Consider the following 27,714-nt stretch of genomic DNA (forward strand, 5'->3'; position numbering starts at 1 on the left):
AAGAATCTTCTTAATAGGTAAATCTAAATTGTCCCCTGCTTAACACTTCTCAGTGATTTACTATTTATTGCATTTACTGCTAACTCCAAACTCCACTCCAGCCTAACGGAGCTCATCGTGATTTATTTTTCATTCCATTTATAGCCTCCACGTCTTCGTCTGTCACCACTATATATTAGGTCATTACCTTTTTCTTTCTAGAACACTCCAGATTTATTTCGATCTCAGGACCTTTGGGCATGTTGCTTTTATTCATTGTAATGCCTACCCCTGCCTCTCTGTTATCTGACAATCAAAAAAGAGACCCCTAATCACTATACCAAAGTTGTCGAACTCTTTTTTATCTTTATCTCAATAACTTGTTTATTCCTTTCATTATACTCATCAGAATTTAGAACTACTATATGATTATATGTTTTGTTGTTTGTTTGTTTGTTTGAATACCTCACAAGACTGTTAAGTCTAAAGTGGTCAAAGTCCACATCTGATTGTTTACCATTAGAACTCCTATTTTCAGAGCAATATCAGTCCTATAGTCAAGATGTAGTAAATATTTGTTAAATAAGTAAATGGACCTGAAGCCTATAAACTATGTCACTTTTTTGAAAGTGCTTCATTATAAGAGACATCTTTAAAAGACAAGTTTGAACAGAAAATCTGTTTTGTCCATGCTTAAAACAAATGAGTAAGTTCTTGGATTTTAGGGAAAACTTAAAAACCTGGCATTTCACATACTACCTTGAAATGTGGTGCAGTGGAAGTGACATTGAATGAAATTTGGTTCAACCACCTTTAAAATATATTTTTGGCATATTCTTTCTAAAGTTGCTTAATCTATCCTGTGATTTTTTTTTTAAATTTATAAAACAAGGTAATAATATCCAACTTAAAGAATTAGTATTCATTATTCATTCATTAAAAATATATGAGCATCTTATATATATAAGTAGTATGCTAGCACAGGGAATGTAGGATGAGCAAGATTTCTCCTTCACTGAGAATATATTATAACAGAGTATGAAATGAGATGATATATGTAATGCACCTTGTGCAATGTCTTTTGTAGAACTGAATTGAATTCTAGCTCATAAATAACTTATTAGATTATGCCTAACACTCTGAAGAACTTGTCCTTTGCAGTTATAACATCCAGCTTTCAAAAACGGTCTTATCATATGTGCATTTTCTAATATCCGACACTGAACTGGGACTCACCGATTGAGGTGAGAGCTCAGCTTCAGGCTTCATTAGCAGTACACTCTGGTCTACTGCACGAAGGGCACAGAGGGAGTGAGGGGTGGCTGTGACCTTCAGGTTGGTGTCTGAAGCTGGCAGGCTCTGGACTGAGGCGAAGCTCAGATTTACCTGTAAAGAGGATATGATTATAGCAGCAAATTTTTAAAAACTCGCTTCTATCCCAGGTTTGGACTAGTCCTATTTACACATCCTTTCTCTTTATTCATTTAGAACAGGATTGAGAGATGAAGCCACCTATGGACTACCAGTTAACCATCTCTGGAATGAACTGGAGGTGTGGTTCCAGTTAATTCACATTTCCCTGAGTTATATAACTGTTGAAATATAAATTGGTTTTGCTAACATTGAAATAGAATGACAACACATGTGTTAACAAAGATACATACCTCGTCATGTACCTCTCTCTATACAGTGTTTTTGAGATGAATGTGTGTATTTTGTATGGTGCTGTGAAATATCACACTTCACCTCTGAGACCACCCAACCAAAGTGTCTTCCAGTTGGCAGTCTTAGTTATCTGACATTCTAAAGCAGCATAGTACTGTTTATCAGAATCAGAGGTTTATTGGGTCTTAAAAAATTAAACATCTAATATGCATCCTAAAAGTTAATTGCTTGAGAAAATTCAAAGAACTGTGAATAAAGAATAAGAAGTACAAAATAATGGAAAATTGTATTTTTTTCTCCCAGAGATTTGATTCTGCTTTAGCCAGTAGCAATTCATAGTGAAGTGGATCTACTTGGTCCTTACGTTTGCATAAACATTTCTTGAGTAGAATATTTTATCTTATATTAAAAAAATAAAATAGAATAATTTAGAATTTAGTTCTAAATTATAAAAATAAAATAGAATAATTTAGAAGTTTACCTATGGTAGCATCAGGTAAATTCTAGAGTCTTGAAATGAAAGCTGATTTGGATTGGAATAAAATGTTGGTGTTTTTAGTGAAATGATATTCAACTTGGATTGCCGGATTTAACTGTGATATTCCTGTTATGCAGTCTACTGAGTTAATATAACAGGTTGGATTCATGTACCACGAGACGTATATGAAAAATAAATAATTAATTGATTTTTCCTGAAGATGCAGTCGTATTCATCTGTACAGTTCAATATGTCATAAAAACACTATTTATGGACAATTCTATTTTAAATAGGCTTGTTTTTAATTTTAGAAATTTAAGTAAATTAAAATATGTTTGTGAATGCCTATATCAAGTGACATATTTGGAATTATAATCAATTGAAAATACTATTAACCAAGAAGTGGGTATATTAGAAAACATTAAATGTTTTACTGACATGAGAACCTAAAAAGAATTTTAAAGCATATTTTGAGAGTTTATATTTATCTATATTAATGTTATTCTTAATGCATAATTACATTCAATTAAGAAGATAGACAATTTAAACTATTACATAGTATTTAATGTAGATACTAAATCTCTTATTTTTTAATTTTTTTATTAGTTTCAAGTATACAGTACAGTGGTTAGATATTTACGTAGTTTATAAAACAATCCCCCTAACTGTTCCTTCTTTCCTTTGGTTTTCTACCTAGCCAATATATTAATGCTAACTGCATTCTAAATCTGTTATTTTTAATGTAAGAAAGGGTTATATGAATTTTAAATAGAAAACGGTTTTTCTTTATCCCAACATAGATTGAAAAAGGTATTTAAAATATATTGGTTTGAAGGAACACACATCTCAAATTCACCTGGATCTTTCCTCACATTCTCATCTCACACTTTGTTTGCTCATGATTCTGTCAGAATGTTTAACTTCTAGGGGCTTTAACTTTTAACTTTAATAGATCTATTTCCTATTTTTTTGTGGTAGATAAAAAATAGCCATCTTTCTCCTAAGTACTGCATAAATCTTATTTTTTTCATAGCTTATCTCCACATCTGATCAATGACAACTTAAAAGATATTTAACATAAAGTGACTGAATATGTACATGAACTTTTGCTTCTATATGGGAAGTTTTATGGTTTTACACGAGTTTTCATGTTTTGCACCAGAGGGCGACCGCTGCTAAAATGAGTAAAATATGTTGAAAGCTGCAGCATAACATGGCCATTCTAAGGTTTAACGAACAACTAACTGTCCATGATTAGTAACAAGGGCACTGAAACTCAAAGTAGGAATTTTTTTCTAGGTTCGTATGAAACACACAGAATGTCCAAACTGAGCAGAACTATATTCTTGAAACTGTTCAGGTTTAATAACATTCTTTAGTAAGATGGAATTGAAAATTTATATCAGAAACTATTGTGTATTTTTCTTAGATCATCATATATTAAAAAATAGATAATCTAAATCTAATTTTCATTGAAGAAATATTCACTTGCTATAAATGCGTATTTTTAAATCTCCATAAAATCCATGTTAAAACATCATTTTAGGTATATTAAAAAAAAATACCTGAAGTTGGAGCCTCTCAATTAATGTTAAGACTACAGCACCAAATTCTGTTGAGATAAAGCTTATTTTTTTCTCAGTAGGCTTCTCATTACAGCTACATATCCTTTGGAGATATAAGAAGATCCTATTCGCAACTATGTAATATTTTTATGCTATAGTCCTTATTAGAGTGCTCAGGCTATGTTTCTCAAGATGAGGTAAATACATATACCATTGTTCTGTATTATCAAACTAAGTTTAAACTCACAATAAGTTACTGCTTTCTGAGGTAGTACATGGAGGTATGTCAGGGGGTATGATGGGATAAAATTGATACATCCTTACGAAGCATTATTTTTAACTGAAAAATTTGAGGACAAAACTAAAATTTAGTTTCAAAACAAACTATTAAAGGTTTATAACAAAATAGCTTCTGAATTTCACACAAGTTTTAAGATACAACAGGAGACTTTTAAAAAATTGTGTTTATAGCTTAATTCACTAGAGGTCTAGTGAAGTAGACTTCTCAGGGTATGGCATCACTCTCTGTTCTTAGAGGTTTTTTGGAGGAAAGTTTCAGGAGAACTACATAGCAATCTGTTAATGTACATAACTTTATTATTTTCCATACTTCAAAAAGGGAGATGGATAAAAGGACTAGGCTTAAACAAAACACCCACCTTATTGACAAAACAGTTTTCAATATTGAGTTTCTCAGTATCTGCGACAATTTCTCCATTAGGTAAAATAGTGTAAACAAACAACTGGGCAGTAGGAGCAATGTCTGATTCCACTCGAATGGAGAAGGAAAATACCCCTTTCACTGGAGAGTAAAGAAAGTTCAAGAAAATAGATTAGGAAGAAGGAAGAGTTCTCAACTTTATAAAGAAGAAGTTCTCAAATGATTTAAATTATTCACATTTGGCACATTTGGAGCATACTGAAATAAGAAAAGATGTGCTTATATACTGTTGTACTTGTGGTAGTGTTCAATAAATATATGCTGAATTAATGACATTTTTTTCTTAAAGAAGTAGGTTAAATTGTTCATTCAAAATATTCAAAAAACATTTAGTTCATGTATTAGTTTTTAAATTAAAAAAGATTTGTTAGGAAAGAAATCAAGAGAGAAGAACTTCTAGACATCTTTAATGATCTCTGTGATCCAAACAAGTGTAATTCTTGTCATATGCATGAGGACAATTTAAAGAATGCAATACAGTCTCTATCTTTAGACCACTTACAATAGAGCAGAGATACAGATACAAATAATCACACACAAGACAAACTGTGCCTCTGACTTTTATAAAATAATTCCATGTATTTCTCTTAGTGGTTGTTTTCTGTATGAATTGTTTAGTGCTTATATAATGTACCCACTTAATTTTCTAATAAATGTTCCAAGTTTGATTTTTGTAGCATAAAATCCTTTTAAAACTATAACCTTCCTGTGTTTATGAAAGAGATGAGGTTAGCTTGTGGTGAAAATATGCAAAAACAGTAAGATCGAAATAAATTTGAAACAATAGTATTGAAACTACATTAAAGTAGATTTCTGGAGTAGGGTTAAACATAGGCAAAAATTAATTTTATTAACAAAATGGTTAACATTAAAGTACTTAAATTTAGCATTGAGTTTTCCAGAAGTCAAAGACAAATGGAAACAAAACCATTTATATAGTTATCATCAAATGAAATGAAGTATTTTTCTCTTAGAGAACACTTTCTTCTCCCCATTCTACCTCTCTAGGTATACAATTTAAATTCTATTACAGGAAGTAATTTTGAAGAATTTGTTTTATGAAGCAGTTTTGTTTTTGATATACTATTAGCAACAACCTTAATATCACATGTAAAATATCACATGTAAATATTTGTAGAATGAAGCTAAAGCAGTATTTTAAAGGAAATGCATAGTACCAACAACTATATTAGAAAAAGAAAGAAAGGTCTCAATCAATGACCTCAGCTTCCTCATGAAAAAATTGAGAAGAGTATGTTATATGCAAAGTAAGCAAAAGGAATAAATGACAAGAATCAGTGGTATCATAACCAGATATGAATGTAGAAAAAGAAAGAGGAAATAAATTCAACCAAAAGCCAGTTGTTTGAGAAATCAATACAATTGATAAATCTCTAACAAGATTGATCAAGAAATAAAGAAAGAAGACACAAATTATCAATATCTTGACTCAAAGCCTTACCATCACTACAGATATTACATCTATTAAAAAAATGTAAGAGAATATTATGGACTGTTTTATGTCAATAAAGTGGACATTTTAGAGAAATAGTCGTTGAATGCTACATACCATCAAATCTCACCCAGGAGGTAACAGCTAACCTAAATTTATCTATTAAAAAAATTAATTTGTAGCTAAAAATCTTTTCATAGAGAAAATTTCATGCCCACAAGAATTTACTGATAAATTCTATTAAATATTTAAGAGGGAGGCGGGGAAATCCAAGTCTAAAGAATTTCTTCTGGAAGATTGAATAAGAGGAAATATTTTCCCATTGAGAAAACATGTATCATCTTAGAGAATACCTCTTATAAACAGACTGATGATAGGAATATGGACATTAAAAGCACTGACAATGAGGGATCAGAAAGAAATTAGAAACAATGTAATTGGAAAGTGGGGTGAAGGAGATCCTTGTTATTAGTGGAAGAAAGCTTATCTTAGTCTTACAATTATGTAGAAAGTAAATCTTGTAAATGGTAAACTTGGATATATAGCTGAGGAGATTTCCCAGTAAAGTGTAAAAGGTTCAGCCTAAGGTTTTATTTTTCTGCTTATTGTAAAATGCAGGAGGTAAGAAAAAAAATTAAGGGAAAATTGTTCATCTAAAAGGAAACAAGACTTCATAATTTGTGAAATTCTCAGCTTTGTAAAATTTTAAAAGACACTAAAATTAAGATTCTCTGTCAGGAAGTTGTGCTCTAGAGAAAAAGCCAGTGTGGTAGATTGGCTTTTGCTAATATCTCAGAAAAATCAAAAGATCAGAGTATTCAGTCACATAAAGGCTCTATGAAGAAATTAAGTGTATGACTCATAGATCATCTCAGCTATCTCAGCAATAGCTGAAAAGAGAGATAAAATTATTCAAGAAAAATCTGTGGCAAAGCTTCTTGTTTAATGGAGAGAGTCCATGTGAGATGTGGGAGACCCACAAGATTTTTGAGAAATTTATATCAGCAGAAATACTGTAGGCTTGGATCAAAAGGGACAGAGAGAGTATAAAATGAAAGAAGGATTTAGACTCATCAAATTCCACAGGCAGGAAACAAACTGATAAAACTACTCAGTTGCAAACATATGATATCCTTCATGAAAAAGAAAGATTAATTCTGAGAATGGAGCCTTGAGCCTAGAGGGCAGAAACATGAACCAAAGAGAATTTTTGCCAGGTCTTGAAATCTAGTGTTGTTTGTGCAACTGGATTTCAAAATTTCTTAGAATTTGTGACTCTTTTTGTCCTAGAATGGATTATACCCAGGATATCACCAACACTTAATTTAGATGATTGAGATGATAATATTGAGACTTTCGAGTTGGTGAGATTTACATGAAATTTTTTTGGACTTAATGCCAGGCTTTTAGAGACGTTGGCATGATGTGAATGCATTTTACATGTGGGATGGATGTGAATCTTTGGAAACAGAGGACAGTCCGAGGTAGGCAGAATAATATCCCCTACAAAGATATCTATGCCATAATCTCAGAAACTTGTGTATATGTTACTTTACATAGCAAAAGGACTTTGCAGATGTGATTAAGTCAAGGACCTTGAGATGGGTTATCCAAGTGGGCCCAATGTAATCACGATTGATGTTTAAAAGAGAGAGGCAGGAATGTAAGAGAGAGATTTGAAGACAATGTGCTGCTGGCACTGAAGGGAGAGAATAAGAGGCTACAAATTAAGGAATATAAGAGGTCTTTACAAGCTGGAAGAGGCAAGGAAACAGATAATCATCTCTATTCCCAGAAAAAATGTAATCCTTCTGACACTTTGATATTAGCCCAGTGAGACTTCTGATCTACAGAACTATAAAATAATAAATCTGCATGGTTTTAAGGCAGCAAGGGTGTAGTAGTCTATTACAGAAGCAATAGGAAACTAATACAAAACTATGTGGAGTAACATTTTTCTTTGGTGATTTTCTGCATTTTTCAATTATTTTCTGCATTTTTGAAACAATTATAAAGTGAATATATTTTACATTGAGAATAAACTTTAAAATATAGAAATACTATAAAAAATACTAAATAGATTAAAATAAACCTAGCATGGCATCCTTTTGTACCAGCTTTCTGATTTCTGGTTGATGGAAGAAGTTTGTTGACCACTTTCTTTAATGTAAAAATAATTTATTCTCACTAAAATGTTCAGGATTTGACAATGAAGAAAAAACAGAAAATAATGAAGGTACTAACTGTTTCCCGATTCAATGGACAACACATGGATTCCTGACTGGGAGATGCTTCCTTTTGCTTTGATCTGAAGACAGAGGAAAATGCATTCATTATTGTTTTAAAATATACATATTAAATTTACTTAAACATATATATAATATATAAGTAAGCAATAATCTCACTACTCCAGCCCAAAAGGTGTTTTGGATTACTAAATTTCTCTTCTAATATTTTTCTATATGTATAGTTACATACTTTAAATAACAAACGTATACTTTTACAAGGTTTTTGTATTTTATTTAACATTTACTTTCTATCATGAATATTAATATTCAAATTTACATGTCTTAAAAAAATATTTTAACATCTATCACATGCAAAGCAACCTGTAATGAAGGCAGATACAAAATATATGTAAGTATTCTCTATCATCTATATTTAAAAAAACTATATATGACCCTCTCTATGTGCCAAGCACTGAACTAAATAATTTAGTTCTAGAATTTTATTTAATTTTCACAGTAAACTCATGAAATAGCTATTATTGACACCTCTAGTAGTCAGGTGAGATGACTGACATTTCTCTTTACAGATGAGATTAGATAAGTTACCGAAGGTCACATAGGTCAGAAGCAATAAAGCTAAAATTTTAAGTTACTGTCAAATTTTTTACTTTTTCATAGAATTTTAAAGAATATTACTTATAGTTAATTTTTCTATACAGAATTTCCTACATGTATTTTTTTTTTCTTCTAAAAATGACATACTTGAGTAACTACTGGCTTTGAATATTTTTAATTTGGGGACATAAATAGGTATATCAGCCTCAAAAATATTATACCAATTTATAATATGCCTGAGACTATACATTTTCCCTGTAATTACACCAGTCATAAACTTCTTAAATTATTTTGAATCTTTATAAGTATAAAATGTTATTGCTTTATTATTTTAATTTTCACTTCTCTAATTAATGTCAAAATTGAGTAGTTTTCCAGAAAATTGTTTGACATTTTTATTTCCTGTTGAATAAGTTCTTGATTCTTATCTTTTGCTTACTTATCTACTGAAAACAACTTCTCTTCAAGCATAAAAACAAAAATACATATATTTATATTGATATAAAAGGCATTACTTAGATAGGAACCTAATCTTTTGGGGGTTTATACAATTAGGAAGGGCTACAGTGGTTTTATTCTCACCAAATAATAGAAGGTTAACTCTTTTTCATCCTTCAGAATCTGTCCATTCAGGATGTAGTATGCCGAGATCTCTTGGGTTTTTCCACAGGCTATGGTATCAGGAAAAAGTTCAAGGTGAACATAACTCTTGCTTGGGGAGAAAACGTGTCTTGCAGTGTGCTGTGCTTGTGTATGAAATTCTTGAAGCCACAAATTATCAAAACAGTGGGTATTCTGTTTGTAAGTGACCTAATGGAAAACATAAAGGTCTTATGTAGGCTATTTTTTAAAAATTAATATATCATGTATATGTTAGTCACTCTCTGTAACTCACTGAAGATTTTATGTGAATCATATTTACTTGGTTCCATTATAGGCTGCTTTCCCAAATAAAGCATACCCTGTGAATAACTTTCCCTTAAGTTTATTTTAGGTTATGCCATACAGATTTAGAAGATATTATTTACTCACAATCACTTTTACTTAATACCCTTATGAGTGTAAGTTGTACAAGATCATCTGAATATTCAACACAAAAAGAATGATATACCAAAAAAACTAAGAAAAACCTAATTTGTAATAAAATTATAACAATATTGAATTTTTCAAGGGAATATCAAGATCATCTAATAACTATCTCCTGAAACTAGATCATGTTATAAACAGAGTTGACATAAGGGAAAAGATTTTTGACAGAGAATTTTTTGTTTTTTTATAATTTGTCTCCACATCGTGAAATTTCTATTTTACTCTTTTGTCATCTTATTTTATCCCTAGAGTTCAAATGCTTCTCATATATCCTTAAATTACATGGCTCCGGTGATTTCTGTCTTTTTAGTTCCAGATGCCCCTTTGCACTTACCGTAACTGTAATAAAAGAAGATATAAGGTTGGTGGTATCAATGGAAATGTTTGCCAAACCGTGCTCGTTAGTAGTTAAGTTGGAATGATATGCACTTGGATTCACATTGACATATAGAGTTTTATTGGGAATTGGCTGATCCTTCTCATCAACTAGAATAACCTAGAAATATGAAAGTGATAGCTGGTTTCAAGTGTTATATAGCCGTAACATCTTCCATTATTTGTCATGGTCACCACTGACCTCTTGGTCACTGTCATTTACTAAAGATTTTAGAATCTGAAAATAAGATTTGCTTTCTTAGACTCTAAACTATTTTTCTCTTTGGTATTTCAATTTAGATAACTTATGAGCGTTCAACTGAAAATATCCAAAAGTAGACTCATTATGTTACCTTCCTCAAATTTCTTCATGTCTCTATCTTAGTATATGGTGTTCTATTTATCCAATAGTTTATGCAAGAATACCAAGGGCTTTTTGTGTGTGTGTGTCATTTTCTCTTTCACTGCCTATAGCTAACCCATTGCCAAGAACGGTCTCTTCCCCTGTAAAACATATTTTATTGCTATTTACTTCTCTCCAAATCCATTGCTACCATTCCAGTGAAAAACACAATAGCTTTCCAATAGCTTTCTATTTAATCTTATGCAGTCTACCTTCTTGCTGTTTCATCCTTGCTTCAAACCATTCTTTATACAGTCTGAGCTAAATTGATCATGTTACTCTCTTTAAAACCTTCAGCAACTTCTCAATCCAAAATTCTGAAAAGAGCCTTTGAAGATCTGTTCTAGCTTACCTACAACTATTCAGTTAATCCAGTTATATCTTCTATCTCAACCAGTAACACTGGCTATCTCTTAGTTCTTTGTTCTTTAAAAGCTGTTCCATACCTACAGCCCTGGATATTCTCTCATCTTTCTTAAATTTCTGGCCAAGTCATATTCATCTTTCAGGTCTTCAGTTTTCTCATGCTCTTCTCCCAACCTGAAATGACCTTGCCCAATCAGGTCTACATGTTGACTAATTTCTTACCAATTTGATACGAAATACTAGAATAAATGAAGATGATATAAAATTCATAATATGCCACTAAAATGGGAAAATAGGCTATATACTGTCAATTCAAAGATTAGTTACTACAAGAGAAATTTAAAAATGCCCAGAAATCTCACATCTCTCTCTTTATGAAAGAAAATTGATAGTTTACTAAATTGGATATCAATCTTAAAATTGGCCAAAATTATTGCCAATATTGAGCCTTGAAACTGAAAAAAAAAACTTTTAAAAACTATCAGTAATAAAAAATTCAATCATCTAAATGAAAGAATATCTCTTTATTTTTATAGAAAATTATATTACAAAATCGTTATTTATAAAGAGGCAATCAGAAAGTAGGCAGCCAAACTACTTGGAAAAAATGAGGTATGTTAGAAAGTTAATTAATAAAATGAGGTATGTTAGAAAGTTAATTAATAAAAAATGCTTTATTTTTCTGGATTTGTGGTGACATTTGCCTTTTAAGTTTGTAATTTGATGTAATGTAGTTTCTTACTGTAAATATTCATTTTTATAATAAATTTTGATTTAAAAACTCATTTCCTTAAAAGCCAAATTATGAGTATATTGAAAGAATATTCTACCTGTCCATAGAAAGGGAGTCCGCGTCTATAATGTGAATCCACTTTTGTAAATTTTATTTTGCTTAAGATATTTGTGATTTCACATGATCCATAGCCAGTTAATTCCAACCCTGAAAAAGAAATAAGTTCAGTTGAACTATATTCAACTCACCTCCTTACTCCATCCCACTTTACTCCAACATAACAAAATATCTTCCTTGTCTGCCTCTAACCTCAATTTAGCAATGCTAAATTACCTCACTTTTAGAACAATTGCATTTACTCTTAGGAGGATATGGGAGTGGTTCCGGATTTACATTTCTGGTCCTGATTTTGCCTTGGATTTCTTTTAAAAATTATCTGCTGAATTAATCAGCTTCCATTTTGATATTCCAAATTATAATTAATTATCTTGGACACATTCTCATCAACATAATTCTTTTTCATCCACTCCTTATCTTGATTAATGGCATTTCCATTTTTCAGTTCCCAAATTTGTAATGTTCGGGGTCATCTTTGAGTAATATTCTGATGTATCACATTGTAACACATTTTTCATCTAGCCTGACCTCTTCATGTCTGTTAGAATTATCTTTTAAAAATATCAATTTATTTAGGTCATTCTCAAATAAATCTAAAGATAAACAATGCTTTTCATAATAAAGTCTAACCTCCTTAGTATGTGATTTACTTTACTTTTTATATATCTTAGCTCCAACCTACATTTTCAGATTTTTCTGAGACCAAACACATTTGTTTTATGCTTATCATGCTTTCCCAGTCCATCACTATCTTTCAAAATGTTATTCATTATATACAAATCAGCTAAAATACTACTTTATAAAGCTTTCTTTGGCTTTGTATTAGAATTAATTATTTCTCTTCATACTCATTTAGTTCTTAGGTTTTACATATCTTGTAGTAATTTTATTATGGTTATACATATATACATACATATATATAAACATATACAAATAAATATAATTTTTTTTAGATTTCTAATTACTTGAGAGTAGGCATCATGCCATTTTCATAGTCCTCAGAAATAATAAAGTGTTTTACATGAAATGAAAATTTGATGTTTCATAAATTAATAAATTGATGAATTATTAATATTAAAACAAGTACAAACCTGTTCCCTCCTCTCTGATCTTGGCTTCCACTTTTATTGCCATTTCATACCCTCTTTGTGTCAGGTGAAATAATTTAGTCTTTATGAGTTGTGTGAAACAGCCTTTGTTGTCTGCCTGAAGAGAAAGAAAGAGAATTCCTGGGTCTTCTGACTTTCTATCAAAAAATTCAGTTATCAACCTATGAAAATTTTTTATTAGCTATAGAAGAAAATTTTACAAATGTTTTGCTTACCTTTTACCAAGCCCCCAAATGTCATAAAATGTCTTCATTAATCATCGAGTTAACTCTTGCCAGTCTTTGCCTTCTCCCTTCCTCTCTGAAAGTCTATCCAATTTCTGCCATATTAAAATTCATGTAGTGTCCAAATGTGTGACAATATTTTGTAATTCTAGTTTTTGCATATGTCGTTCTTCAAATGCTAACATTTTCCTGTTCTTATGCCAACAGTTACTGCTCTTCTAAACTCAACTCAGACACATCTTCTAAGAAAACTTTGTAACCACCTTCCCCTAAATATCAACTAATGATTATATTTTCTCAACTGTATTTTCTCAATGTCTCAGACATTAATAAAAACATATATATTCATTGAATAAATGAATTACTTCAGTACAGTCACTTAATGATGGGGATACATTTTGAGAAATGCATCATTAGGTAGTTGTGTGAGCATCACAAAGTAAAGTGCACTTAAACAAACCTGGATAGCATAGCCTACTACACATCTATGCTATATGATATAGCCTATTGCTCCCAGTTTATAGGCCTGTACAACATGTTACTGTACAAAACAACACAAAAGTAAATCAAGTGCAAGAGAAAGTGACAGAGACATGGAAAATATGAGGGGTATGAAGGTGCTGCCTGCGTGACACAGTGTACTGTTTTACAATAACTTTTTTTATAAGTAAAAAGAGTATACGATAAAACGTATAGTATAGAAAATACATAAACAGGCAACAATTATGTACAGTACATAGTTGTATGTGCTATACTTTTATAGGAATGGCAGAGAAGTGGGTTTGTTTACATCAGCATCACCACAAACACGTAATACATTGCACTATGACATTATGAAGGAAGTGGACCAGGTCTGTCATTGACTGAAACATCGTTATGCTACTCATGACTGTAATCGGATTTCCAAACTAAATATTGGGAACTGTGTTTTAATAAAGATTTTTTATTTTTGTACTTACATTAAAATATCTATTGCATCATAAAATTTAACAATATTTGGTTTATTTATACATAGAGGTCATGACTCACTTTAAAAAAAATCAGTCTGATATACTAAAGATTTTGGCAGCTGGATTGCTCTCATGTTTATCCTGCTTATCAATGTTTATCTTGACATTCATTATCATATTTATCACCTTACCCTTTCATTTAGTAGTTTTCTGCAGCTTTGATAACTTTCTTTTCCGTACCTTTACAGTGCCCACTCACACTGCCACACCCTAGACTTTTATGTACTCTTAAGCCTGAAATCAGTAATTTATACATTTTAATTTTTAATACAACATATTCTAGTTTCTGCTGTTTTCCTTAGTTATTGCATTTCTTTGATGTAATTGAGGCCTTCAGGCCACTGTCTCTCTAGGTCTCCCTCTCCTCAACCTGATACTGGTTTCATATTCATCCATATGCAGTTTAGATTCCAGACTGTGCCATTTGATTGTACCACCAGCCAAATTCTTAACATCTGTCACATTCTTCTTCTCTCATTTGTTTGATAAAAGCCAACTTTTGATACTTCCATACCCTTTTATGCTTTTATACCTGGCATGTCGATTGCTGTTGGAAGGAAATTACAAAACTAAACAAATAAATATCACCATAAGTCCATGAGCCCAACCCTCAAGTGAGGTTCTAACATTGTCATGGAATCAGACATTGTTTCTCTTACTCCATAATTTTCCAAGGTGACTATTTCAAATGCTACTGTCGTATTATATTCACAATACAATATTCTATTGCATCCTCCATTGTATTATAATCCAGGAGAAAACTAGATCTAGTGTTAGTGTCTTGGAGAGAGTAGTTTCCATATACCTGTTGACTGAATTCTTCACAGATATTTTGTGAATGTCTTCCATGACAGGCGAAACGATGTTGTGCATATTTTCTGCATACATTAATTGTCACTAGACCAGAGACAGGCTTCCCATATGTGTATCTATAACAATAAAGCAGTCATACAAAAAGGTGCTTAATATAAATAACTTAGGTGTTTTTCTCATGATTTGATACATTCACATATCCATCTTATTCATCTACAGCAATTATTTTTCCTTACATAGTATTTGTACTTCAAAAGCACTGATTCTGAAACTGTGTCTTGATTACCTAAGTAGCATACATCTATAACTCTAACAGAAAATATTTACTGATCTTTTTTGAAACACCTCCAAATGGAAAATTAACAGTGTAGTTTTTCTCACATCTTTCCTCCCTTTCAGAGATTTTATTATAAGCCTGTCTTATTTCCTTCTTCCTCTGTTCTCAGACTATCTAGGTTATAATTCCGGCTTTAACAATACTTCTTAAATTGTATTAGAGAAAAAAATCAGGATATGTAGAGAGTGGATTTGTAAGTCCTCCCTAATTCGTATACATTTTAAGAGGATAAATGAGAAATTAAATGGAAAAGCACTAATATAAAACAAAATTTTATAAATGAATAGTATCATAATGACTTAGTCCCATTCTGCCAAATCTGATGGAAGGATATGATGTGATATAGTTGGAATGTTCGTGTCCCCTAAAGTTCATATGTTGAAATCCTCACCCCCAAAGAGGATAATATTAGGGCGTGAGGCCTTTGAGAAGTGCTTAAATCATGAGGGTGGAGCCTTCATGAATGAGATTACTGTCTTTATAAAAGAGGTTCCAGAAAGAGCTCCTTCCCCTTCTACCATGTGAAGAGGCATGAGAAGGCACTAGCTATGGATCAGAAAGAGGACCTTCACTAGAACTTGACCAAGCTGGAAACTTGATCTTGGATTTCCCAGTCTCTAGAAATGTGAGCAATAAATTTCTGTTGTTTATAAGTTACCCAGTTTGTGATATTTTGGTATAGCAGCCTGAACTAAGACATGATGTGAAGTAGGGCTTAGTTTATTGTTTCTCAAAGCATGCTTTATAGGCCACTTACTTTAAAATTACCTGAGATATGTATCGAGATTCAGAATCCTGAATTTCTCCTCAGATTTATGAGTAGAGTCTCTAGAGTTAGGGCCAATAACCTATATTTTAACTAAGCACTTCCATAGATTTGATGCACACTTAAGTTTGAAACCTATTGCTTTAGCCCAAACTGAAGAAGGTGAGATTTGGCTTCAGTGTCCCCAAAGTTCCCTTTTTTTGTAGATTGTCTCCCAAATTTCTTTAAGTGCTGATAAAGTGATAAATTATTTACTGAATTTCAATCACTTTGTTGAATCTTATCTTTAAATCTGAATCAAAAGGCGTTTCTTCTGATAGAAAATTTTAAAGCATCAAAGCTAGTGAGAGGGATTAAAACATGTATCTCACACTATTTTCAAAAGTAAGAGGTAATGTTTCTCTCCTTGGTGCATGTGGAGGATGTGCTACTGCACTAAAAGGCAATCAGAGAAGACATAACTATGACATGTATTTTGAATTCTACATTATATATCCAGCATTTAATATAGAGGGGCTGCTTAACTTCTAATTTTCCATAGTTCAAGAAATTTGGAGCAATTAAAAAATGGAGATAACACTACACAGAATAACACAGAAGTTATGAGCTTGAGCTCCAGAGTTGAATGGCCCGGGTTCAGTTTAACACAGTGTCTAGGATACAAAAAAAAAAAAAAATGCTTCTTAAAGCTAGATTTTTTAAAATTGCAGAGGCAGTATAGAATATTGTTGAAGAGTTCAGGTTCTAAATCCAGACTGTTGGATTTAAATGTCAGTTTGCAAATACTGCTTTAAAGGGACATATAAATTCATATGTTCACTTTAGAATTATTTTACAATAACCAAGATATGGAGGCAATTCATGTGCCCATCAATGGATGAATGGGTAAAGAAGAGGTGGTACATATATACAAAGGAATGTTACTCAGTCATAAAAAAGAATGGTATCTTTCCATCTACAACAACATGGATGAACTTAAAGGATATTGTGCTGAGTGGGGTAAGTCAGACAGACATAGACAAATGCCATATGATTTCACTTACCTGTGGAATCTAAAGAACAAAATAAACAAACAAAACAGAAACAAGCTTATAGATACAGAGAACATTTTGATGTTGAGGAGGGATTTAGAAGTACAAATTAGTAGTTACAAAATAGTCATGGGGATGTATAACATAAGTAATACAGTCAATGATATTGTAATAACTATGTATGGTGTCAGATGGACACTAGATTTATTCGGGTGATCACTTCATAAGTTACATAAGTGTCTAGTTACCATGTTGTACATCTGAAATTTTCAGTAAATAATTTTATTATTAGTAGTAAAAGTGTCATATGCTACCATCTCTGCTTCCTAGTCAGGGCTCAGGCAAGTTAGAGTCATTCCTTCTCTAATTAAAATACTTCAAAGTTCAGTAGCAATTATTTGCAATACAAATAGAGTAGAAAAATAGAAATTAGATAAAAAATGTAACTCACAGGCCACATACGGATACTACAAATGCTTCATCAAGAAAACCAATAATCTTGGGCATTTTCACTTGGACCTCAAATTTGGGCAAAACTGTTGTCAATAGGAGAGAGAAAAAGGTGAGAGTGGGTATGAGATCTTGTAAGCATTAGTGATGATTCTATTACAGAACCTTATAATAAGATCACATGAAATGATTTCAATTGCAATACAGAGCAGCAGGGATGCTACTGAGAAAGAAGATGCCATTCGTAACCATGGGCAGTTTGTACCATATTAACTTGGTTAAGCTGGTACTGCATTTCCTGGAATCTCCTTGTCTGAACTTGTTCAAGATTTCACAGGTGGAAAGAAAGCAGCGCCATAAGTCTCTGAAGATTATCATGGTTAGATGTGGTAACAGATACAGAGGCCAGTAGGTTACAATTTGTTCTAATCCTTTCCCTCTGTGTCCAGTTCTTCTTCCTACAGCTAGCCCTACTGACAATCAGAGGCCCTAGGACCACCACCAGACACTTGGTTATAGAAATATTAAAATGGTAGATATGAAGAGGTAATAGCCTTCCATAGGTCTTTCTATCAGTTTCTCTTTGTGTTCCACTCTGGCAGCTGAAGGTGCCCTTGTAAGTTCTGCTTTATTTATCCTCACCATTGCTTCAAGAGAACTGGTTAGTAATTTCCTCTGATCCACCACCTCCTCCTGCTGGACCCTTACTTTTTCAGCCCCTCCCACAGTTGTATAATGTTAGCTATTTAGATAATAAATATTTCTTCTATAATTCTTATGGAAGTTCTGGCGAGTTTTAGAAATTATGTTTTTGTTATAGGTTTCCTCATCCATGGCATAATATATTTAATTTACATTAGAAAATCTACATAGCTGATAGCTAATAAGATGATTCGATGTCTAATTTCTATGACTAGAGTAGGGTAGGTGTAGGTTATAGACGGCCAGGAGATAATCTCAGGAAATATCTTAATTATAAGATATTTAAGATATTTATACATACATATAGGTAACACAATGTATTGATTACAATTTAAGTTTAAATATGGTTATATAAACCTATTAAAATCTCTCTTCCTTCTTATTGGCTCTATGATTTTGGTAGATTACTAACTTTTCTAGTATTGATATACTCATTTATAAAATGGAGATAATATAATATCTGCCCTGGACTATTGTGAGGATTGAGATAGTGCATGAAAAGTACTTAGCAAATATTTAGGTAAATAAAGAAGCTTGCTAATTTTCAACTATTATATGCTAGATCTTTTCCTGTCACCTATGTCTACAAGTTATTCAGTCTTAAATACTCTGTTATAAATGTCTTGGACATATGCAGAATTCTTACCATATTCATTCACCTCAAAGGAATGTTCTATTTTTTCCCCCGACTCTTTCTCCAACTTGACCTTGTAGAGACCCAGACTGGGCTCCACTGAGAGTGGGAAAGAGAGCTGGCTGAGTCCCTCTTGCAATCTGAACTGTTGCCATTGGAAAATTCGATTCCTCTTGGGATTCTACAGGTAAAAACATTGTAAGTTCATATAAACAATTGATATATAGATACTTTTTGAGTAGAGATACAGCTTTTCAGGAAGGGTGACATTGAGAGTTGGATAACTGATGTTTGGTAAATTGGCATGAAAGGTTTTAGCAAAGTTTTCTAAGAATTCTAGTTTGAGAAAAGGGCAAGAAATTTACCAGCGACGGGATACTGCAGATTAGAGTACCTCTTTTTGAGACTATATGTACTTATTGTGGTAAGAAATATTGGAAGAGTCACTAAATTGCATCATCTCAGGGAATTTTTTTTTCTTCATTTAAATCTTATCCACTCTCCAAAGGTTTTAAGAATGACAGGGAAAACAGTGTTTAATATAGTTTTGGTGAAGAGCTAGTGGGGTGAAGGAGGCGAAGAGGCAATTTGACATAACGAAGTAAGTCTTCATCGTAATTGAGATATGTAATATTTTACCTACCTCAATATAAATCACTGAGAACTGAAAAGAAAGAAATAATATAAGTAAGAGATCGAGTTTAGAATGAGAAAATCGTGACATCAGCATTGATAGAGGATCTGGATCAGAGAAAGTGAGTCTGTATATTTTTTGTCCAAACAGGAATTGCGCCCCAGTTTGGTTCATAGCACTTTATATATTTTATTTGGGACATATATCTCTTAAGAACTCAGGACTTTCCCTTTCTCAAATAATGTACAGTTGAGGAAACCTATAGTTAGGCAAAAAATGTCCGAGTAAATTTATTTTGCAGATGGTATTTAGTTCTAAGAAATTCTCCATATTTTAAGAGAGAAATCAAATACACTTATTTTTCTTTTGTTCAATAAAAATAACTGGTATCTTTAAGAAGATAATTTGAACTGAATATTTATTTTAACAATGTAATTGATTAACTGATTTCTCTTAACTTCTAGCAGTGGTACTCTTATGAAATCTTTCTGTAATAGACTTAGATACCTCATATTGGTTTCAGGTTTTCCAAAAGAATGGGCTTTCACTTGTAGCCTGTTTCTCCCAACCTCGCCCATTGTTATGAGACTCACCGTTTCATTCAAGGGGTGAAAATTGACATCCACGGAGACAATGCGGAATCTCACTGAAACAGAGATTTTTCCCATGAAACTCTCCAATGGTAATCCAGGATAGTAGTACAGTAACAACAGGCTAAGACTTCCATGACTGCAGAATAAAGTAATAGAGAATATCCCTGGCCCCCACCCCTAAAGTTGAACTTGCTCATTTGGTTCCTTATACCTGTTTGCCCTGGTTTGTAGATGGGTTTGTCTGTTAGGACAAAGACTAGGCTCTCTACTTTTTCTATGTGTATTGGCTTCCTCTTTATGAACTCTTGGGTTGGCCCTTTCACCTGCACAATAATGAACGCTGAGGAAGATGGCAACTCTGGAATCTGAAAAACAGAAAGAAGCTGAAGAATCTGCCCAGATCCACTTCTGAATGTCTCAGCCATTATGATTTTCTCATTTCTCTGGTTAGTCCAATAAGAATTAGTAGGGAATAAGGTCAAGGATTATTTCCATTGCTTTATAGATTATTATGATTGTGTAACATGACAGTAACAAGTCATTGGTTTAATTGGGGGAAAATGTCATTGCAATAAAATGAACCAATTCTTCAACCTGTAATGATAGTGAAGGAAATAACATGCCTACATTTTCACAACAATTATATGTTATCATTAGTTGTAACCCAGTAAGATTAACTAAATATTTAATACTTTAAGTAATAAAGCTTACTAGGCAATACATTAACCATTAGTTGTGAGATCTTAGATAAGTCACTTAACTATGAACCTCAGTGTTTTTATCTGTGATGGCATGAACGTTATTTATCTTAGAAGTATACAAGTAGGTGAAATCTTTATTATAACTACTGCTATCTTCTGTGTATTGCACTAGATCTGTTTGTAAACATTATGTAAGCACGCTCAGTAGAAATTTCATTTTTAAAATCTAATTTGAAATTCACTCTGCATTTCTCATTTTTTTCTTCATTACGCTTTTTTGTTTTTAATTGTTTGGGGTCAGAATATAAGGCATCAACTAATATACCCTTTCTCTAATGATCTCCATTATCCCAAGGAGAGATACTGACAATGAAGGGGCTACAGTAGAAGGAGTCCTTCTCTGTCACCAGGTCTGTGAGGAGGGACTTGTTGTGCGTTCCATACTCCAGAATTACATTAAGTGTCACTGTCTCATTCAGGTGATTAAGCAAGATACAGGCCTTTTCAGGAACTCCAACGTACAGACTTGATGGGACCAGCACCAGATACTGCCTGTGGAGAAGAGGAGTCTGTATTAACCATGGAGAGGTTAAAAAGACATCATTATTGTGGCTGTTTCCTAGATAATCTTTGCTATTGTCACCAATCAGAACAAAGCCAGATTTCAGCAAGAGTATAGAGGAGTGTATTCTTCAAAGACCAATCCAAAAGGCCATAGAAACTCAGAAAATCTCAGTAAGCTAAACATTAATATGCTTCTCTTGTGGAAATTTTCACCCTCATATTATTATGTAAACCTGTTCATAAACTACATATAAATAATCCATGAGTTATTATGTATTTTGATAGGAATAATTTTCAAATTTAGAAATTGCTCAAGAAAATGTGATTATATATAATGGAATATTATTCAGTCTTAAAAAAGAAGAAAATCCTGTCATTTGTGACAACATGGTTGGATTTTGAAGACATTATGTTAAGAGAAATAAGCCAGACAGAGAAAGATAATACTGCATAGTATCACTACATGGAATCTAAAAAGAAGATTAGATTAATAGAAACATAGATTAGAAAAGTGGTTGCCAGGGGTGGGGTGTGGAGGAAATAGGAAGAGGTTAGGAAAAGGGTATAAACTTTCAGTTATAAGATGAATGAGGTCTGAGGATATAATATACAACATGGTGCCTATAATTGATATAACCAAAATTTCCTAAGAGAATAGAACTTAAGGGTCTCACACATACACAAAAAGAGTATATATGTGAGACATCGATGTGTTAATTAACTCAGTGAGGGAGATCCTTTCACAATATATACGTATATCAAATCATCACATTGGACAATTTATAATACATAGGGAAGAGATGAATTGCTTTTTACTACTATTTCAGAAGCAACTCTAGCTTTTTTCTATCTTTCACTTTCTGGTGATGGAAGAAAAGCCAGACCAAGCTAATCTAATCACCAAACATAATACTGTATACACCCAGAAGAAAATATTAGTCTTCTGAGGCTCTTTGCTCATTATTTATTATCACACAAATATGCTGCACTTTCTGAAGCTCTGCTTGCCCATGTCTCTCTCTTTCTGAAGTGCCCTTGTCTATCTGAAAAACTTCTATTTGATTCATAAGACATATCTCGAAAGCAACTTTCTCTATACAGACTTAGATGATGCCCCTTCACTTTCATCAGTTCCCCTGAGGAGTTAGGTTTCCTTTGTGGATGTTCTCACAGAATTCTGCAATGCTGGCTTCTGTTTTTAGCCCTGTATTCCATTATCTGTGCACCAACTCCTCTTTTCTATACTGTGAGGTATTGAGGAAAGGGTTTACATTTTGTTAATCTTTATATTCCCAAGATCTAATACCAGCCCTTAAGGATTTGCTAAAGGATTGAGTGAACCGACACACAAATCCTGGCTTGTCTATAGGTCATACATCCATTCTGGCAAGCCCTGAATTGGGGAAAATGTAGACATTGAGTCACTTCACAATGACTAAGACACTGCACTCCTTTTCATGAGCCAATAAAAAAATTTGGGGTGTGTGTGTGGGGGGGGTAGGAATTTTATATTCTTTATATTTTATGAATGGTATAGACTTTTATATTCTTATTTGGTGAATGTTTCATGGATGTTACTACTTTATGTCTCTGAGTTTTCTAGAATTGGAGTATACCTCTTTCCACATGAGAAATAACAATTTACTGATCCTTCCAAGCCCTTTGACAACTGACCATTTCACAAGGAATCAGAAAATAAGTAGACAGACATCAAGAAGCAGATAACACAATGGGAAAGAGGAGGGCAACAGACTTTCCTGGAAATGTTGCTTACGGTTTTGAAGTAGCTGAAGCATCTCTGGGAATAAGCAGGAAAAGTAGAATCAAGACTGGATTGGGCAGTCGATTTCCCCTCATAGTGTGGAAAGGAAAAAGAAGTAACGGGAGTCTGAGCCCTTGATTCCTTGGACTCTGCTCTTGTTCCAACATCACTGGTTTTTATGTTACCTGATGGGCAGTGAAAGTAAACTGCTAACCATTCATTTTTGTAAACATTAACTACTTCCAGGATAAAAAAATCCAGTATAAAAAAAAAAATTCCAGATCATTTTCACAACTATCAGTATTCTTTCATCTATTCTCTCAAACTGTCTAAGAACTTGAAAAATAGTGCTTTGAGGCTACCCTGGTTCGAATTAATAAGTACTTTAAATATTTTTAAGGAAAAATAAATAAATTATATAATTTGATAATATTAATCAATAGTCTTGATTTCTCTCTCTCTCTCTTTTTTAAAGAACTATTAATGTAAATACATATTCCAAATCTCCTCTGGTGGTTCAGGGGTCATCACATATTTCCCAAAGCTTCATCCTATACGGTTCTTTAAGAAAAAAAAAATATCACAGGATTTTAAAAAAAATCAGTTTGAAGATATCGCCATTGTTTAAAAGTTTAACTTCTGCTTTTTATGGCTATTCTTATATTTGTTTGTTTACAAAGAAAATGATAGTTCATTTAGATATAACAATCCACATAACATATATTTATTGTTCCTAGTTTATTTAACATTTAGAATATAAAGCCGATTAATTTATTTTATTCTCTAAGGAAATGACCTTTATTTGATGAACACTCTTATTTAATTTTAGCTTGAGCAATATAAAACTATTTTATCAATAGTGATTCATCATTTTATTTGTTTTCCAAGGGAGATTGGGATATTGAAATCTATTTTAATTATGAAATTATGAAATTATTTTAATTATGGAATTATGAAAATGATAAAGATCTATACTGTTACATTAGTATAACTAGGTCCCCACAAAATTGAAGTGTGTGTTTTGAATAGAGAACTGATTTAAATTATAAAATATGATACGATGAGAAACAGACACTTCTGTGGATAAAGCATATTTTGTTCTTGCCGTACATTTTTGTATGTAATTTGGAAGAATGAGAAGTGAAGATCATGTACATGACCATTGTTAGTGAACTGTAAAACTATAGATGTGTAAGATATTAAAATTTCAATGATGATATTCAACTATGGGTTGATATACAGTCAAGAGTCACATAATTACATTTTGGTCAATGACAGGCCAAATATACGATGGTGGTTTCATAAGATTATAATGAATTATAAGCAAAAAAACTTGTTTGCTTTGTTGGAAGAAAAGGCTGGACTCAACTACAATACTGAGTTTACTGCTAGCTCTGGGTGGTTTAAACAGACAAAGAGCTAATCAAGTGGTGCTCTGTCGTGGTCTGACGCCAGCCTCTGGGTGTTTTGGCGCTGCCTTTGGGAGAGGCCCCTGTGCGGGCAAGGTCAGCTGCTGCCTGTGACCACCCAAGGCTACTTGGTAGGAGCTACAGAGCAATTCATGGTTGGTTGCTGCCTGTGCTAGACCTAGATAGAAAACAGTTTGGAGGTTCTTCTAAAAATTAAGAGTGGAACAACCTTATGACCCAGCAATTGCACTTCTGGATATTCAGCCAAAGAAAACCAAAACACTAATTTGAAAAGATCTATGCACCCCTATGTTCACTGCAGCACTAGTTACAATAGTCAAGATATGGAAGCAATCTAAGTGCCCATCAATAGATGATTGGATAAAGAAGCCATGATACATATATGCGATGGAATATTACTCAGCAATAAAAATTTTTTACCATTTACAACAACATGGATGGACCTAGAGGATATTACGCTAAGTGAAATAAGCCAGACAGAGAAAGACAAACACTATATGATTCTACTTATGTGTGGAATATAAAGAACAAAAATAAATGAACAAACAAAACGAAAACAGACTCATAGGTAAGAGAACAAACTGGTAATTGCTAGGCAGAATGGGGGTTGGGGGCTGGATGAAAAGGTGAAGAGATTAAAAAGTACAAATTGATAGTTACAAAACAGTCATGGAGCTGTGAACTACAGCATAGGGAATATAGTCAATAATATTGTAATGGCTGTGTAGAGTGCCAGGTGGCTACTAGAGTCATCAGGGGGATCACTTCGTAAATTATATAAATGTCTAACAAATCTGTTGTACACCTGAAACTAAGATAAAAAAAAAATGAGGAGGTTCAGTATGCTGTCCACCAGCCCTGCACCTGCCAGCAGCTGGGGCTGAGTTAGCAAGGAAGGAGGAGAGCGAGCTGGGGAGAAGAGGAGCCCGAGAGCCTGCCCACACTCTCCCTGCTCACATACACACTTTACCTTTTATACCACATTGTTACTGTACTTTTCCTATGCTTAGATATACAAATATCATTGTGTTACAATTGCCAACGGTATTCAGTATAGTAGTATACTGTACAGGTTTATAGCCTAGGTGTGTAGAAGTCTATACCAGCAAGTCTTGTATAAATTCACTCTAAACTGTCTTGGGCTGACAAAGCCATGCACACACTGACAAAATTACCTCAGAACGTATCCTTGTCATTAAGTAATGTATGACTGTAATGCCACAAATGGAATAAACTGTAAAAATAAACTGTGCTAGCACTTGGCAAATGCTTGCTGAATAAATATAAAATTCTTCTGACATTCTGGCTCCTTCTCTCACTAGAATCTCTATGTTCTCTTCGCTTCTGCTGATCTCGGTTCCCCTCCACCTCTCCTCCACTGCCATAAATAAATACCCCATTCTCCGCCAGCTTAATATAGGGTAAATTAACTTATAATAAATGACTTATAAGAGGTCTCTATATTACTTTCCTAGGCATAATTATGCTTTTTGGATATGCATCAAACCTGTGTTTTGGCCAAATGCCTAATGACTAAGCAATATTTATAGTTCGAACTTCTGGAATAAGAAAATAAATCTGAAGTGTTATCAAAACCTTATCATTGTTATTTTTAATTATAAATTTTAGTAGATACATTTAAAATATTTATTATATGACATCCACAATATTTTCTCAGCATTCACAGTTAAGACTTATACTCTGCGGCCCTCAAACTTTTTTCTTGTATTTCTTAAGACAATTTTATTAAACCTATAACTCCTCACATACACTTAACATGACATTTAAAATTTTTTATCTTGAGAAAGATAACAAAAAATATAAATACTGAGATGTAAAAAATAAAACTGTAATATTAGTTTTTAAATATATCTGATGAAATGCATATACTGTAGTCATTGTTGCAGAATCACCTCCCCAAATTCAGGTTCGTGTGCCCGACGCCCTGGGAAGCTAAAACACTGAGACACAGGTGTTTGGAGACAGAGGTTTATTTGATTTGGCTAAAGCGAGCAGACGGGAGAGCAAGATCTCTCAAATTCGTCTCTCCTAAAAAGCAAAAGGAAGGAATTTTCATGCATCTAGGGAGTAAGGATTGGGGGTGGTTCCCAGGAACCGAGAGAGAAATCTGTGTTTCTTTAGTCACAGATGACAGTAGCTGGTCACAGCTACCTTGGGGACATATTTTTTCTTATGCAAGACAAATATATAAATTCTTCACGTGATCCTGAAGTTATCTCTTTCTGCTTGACAAAGAGATGTATCAGCAATGTATGACTACATTTGTGAGAACAATAGTTGAGCAAAAAGAGTGGTTAACGTGAACAAAGGCCTAATTAAGAATTAAATTTTTAAATTTTAGCTGCCTACAATATTAGTGCCATTAAAATCACAAGGGGTTTGGTTACAATACGAACTCTTTTTTTATCAATTGGAAACTTTATATCATTCTTGTTTCTTCTTGGTCTTGTATTTCAATTTTAATTCCCCAGATAATTTTATCCTGTTGTTTTGTGCTTCAATATATTTTAATGATCACTCTATCATACATTTCTGTAACTAAAAGTAATCAAAATTCTAAAAAAGTTTTTTTACTTATATAGTTCTGAGAAGTAATACAATTTTTTCTGGATTGAATTATCATTACAAGTATTATCAATATATTATTTATCAAAACCATACTTATCTACTACAATCTTAATAAATATTAAACGAGAAATAAATTTTTTTTGAAAATCATTTCTTACTGAACTATTGTGTATTCTATCCTTCTGGCTCCTCCAATCAGATTTTGTATCTTTGGATGAATATTACTTATTGCTAGATTGAAACAAGTTTTGGCTATCTACTCACTTTCTGGTTTTTCTATTTTACTCTATTTCTTTTTAGAATATTCCTATTCTATTTTTTATTGTGTAGATGTAAACACCAAGAAATCTTGTTTACATAAAGTGAGAGATGGAAATGAGAGAAACTCTGTTATAAAAATATCGTTTAATTATTTAGGCATCTAAGTTACAAGTCAAAGGTCATCTTATAATTTTGTTGAAAGAGAAGCACTTGAAACTAGGTCAATTGCAGAAGGATTTGGAACTCAGTCATTAGAATCATTCTTCCTCTGTTTCTAGAAAGTATGCAAAAAAGGCTTACCAGAACTTAGAAATGGC

At 32.7% G+C, this 27,714-nt stretch overlaps 1 protein-coding gene across 1 annotated transcript in view; it reads right to left on the reverse strand.

Annotated features, from left to right (window-relative positions):
- LOC102896025 (pregnancy zone protein) overlaps positions 1-23,212 on the reverse strand; it is a 39,071-nt gene extending 15,859 nt beyond the window's left edge. The window contains exons 1-15 of the mRNA XM_006914723.1: positions 23,130-23,212; positions 21,160-21,343; positions 20,302-20,455; positions 20,091-20,143; positions 19,507-19,527; positions 18,876-19,044; positions 17,529-17,613; positions 14,936-15,059; positions 12,879-12,993; positions 11,768-11,877; positions 10,128-10,289; positions 9,287-9,514; positions 8,106-8,169; positions 4,347-4,489; positions 1,216-1,365 (exon numbers count right to left, since the gene is read on the reverse strand). Of these exons, the coding sequence (XP_006914785.1) occupies positions 1,216-1,365; positions 4,347-4,489; positions 8,106-8,169; positions 9,287-9,514; positions 10,128-10,289; positions 11,768-11,877; positions 12,879-12,993; positions 14,936-15,059; positions 17,529-17,613; positions 18,876-19,044; positions 19,507-19,527; positions 20,091-20,143; positions 20,302-20,455; positions 21,160-21,343; positions 23,130-23,212 (1,845 nt within the window). The remainder of the gene's footprint in view (positions 1-1,215; positions 1,366-4,346; positions 4,490-8,105; positions 8,170-9,286; positions 9,515-10,127; positions 10,290-11,767; positions 11,878-12,878; positions 12,994-14,935; positions 15,060-17,528; positions 17,614-18,875; positions 19,045-19,506; positions 19,528-20,090; positions 20,144-20,301; positions 20,456-21,159; positions 21,344-23,129) is intronic.
- Positions 23,213-27,714: the final 4,502 nt, after the last annotated feature.

This window comes from Pteropus alecto, unplaced genomic scaffold (assembly GCF_000325575.1).
Source record: "Pteropus alecto unplaced genomic scaffold, ASM32557v1 scaffold94, whole genome shotgun sequence".
NCBI lineage: Eukaryota > Metazoa > Chordata > Mammalia > Chiroptera > Pteropodidae > Pteropus > Pteropus alecto.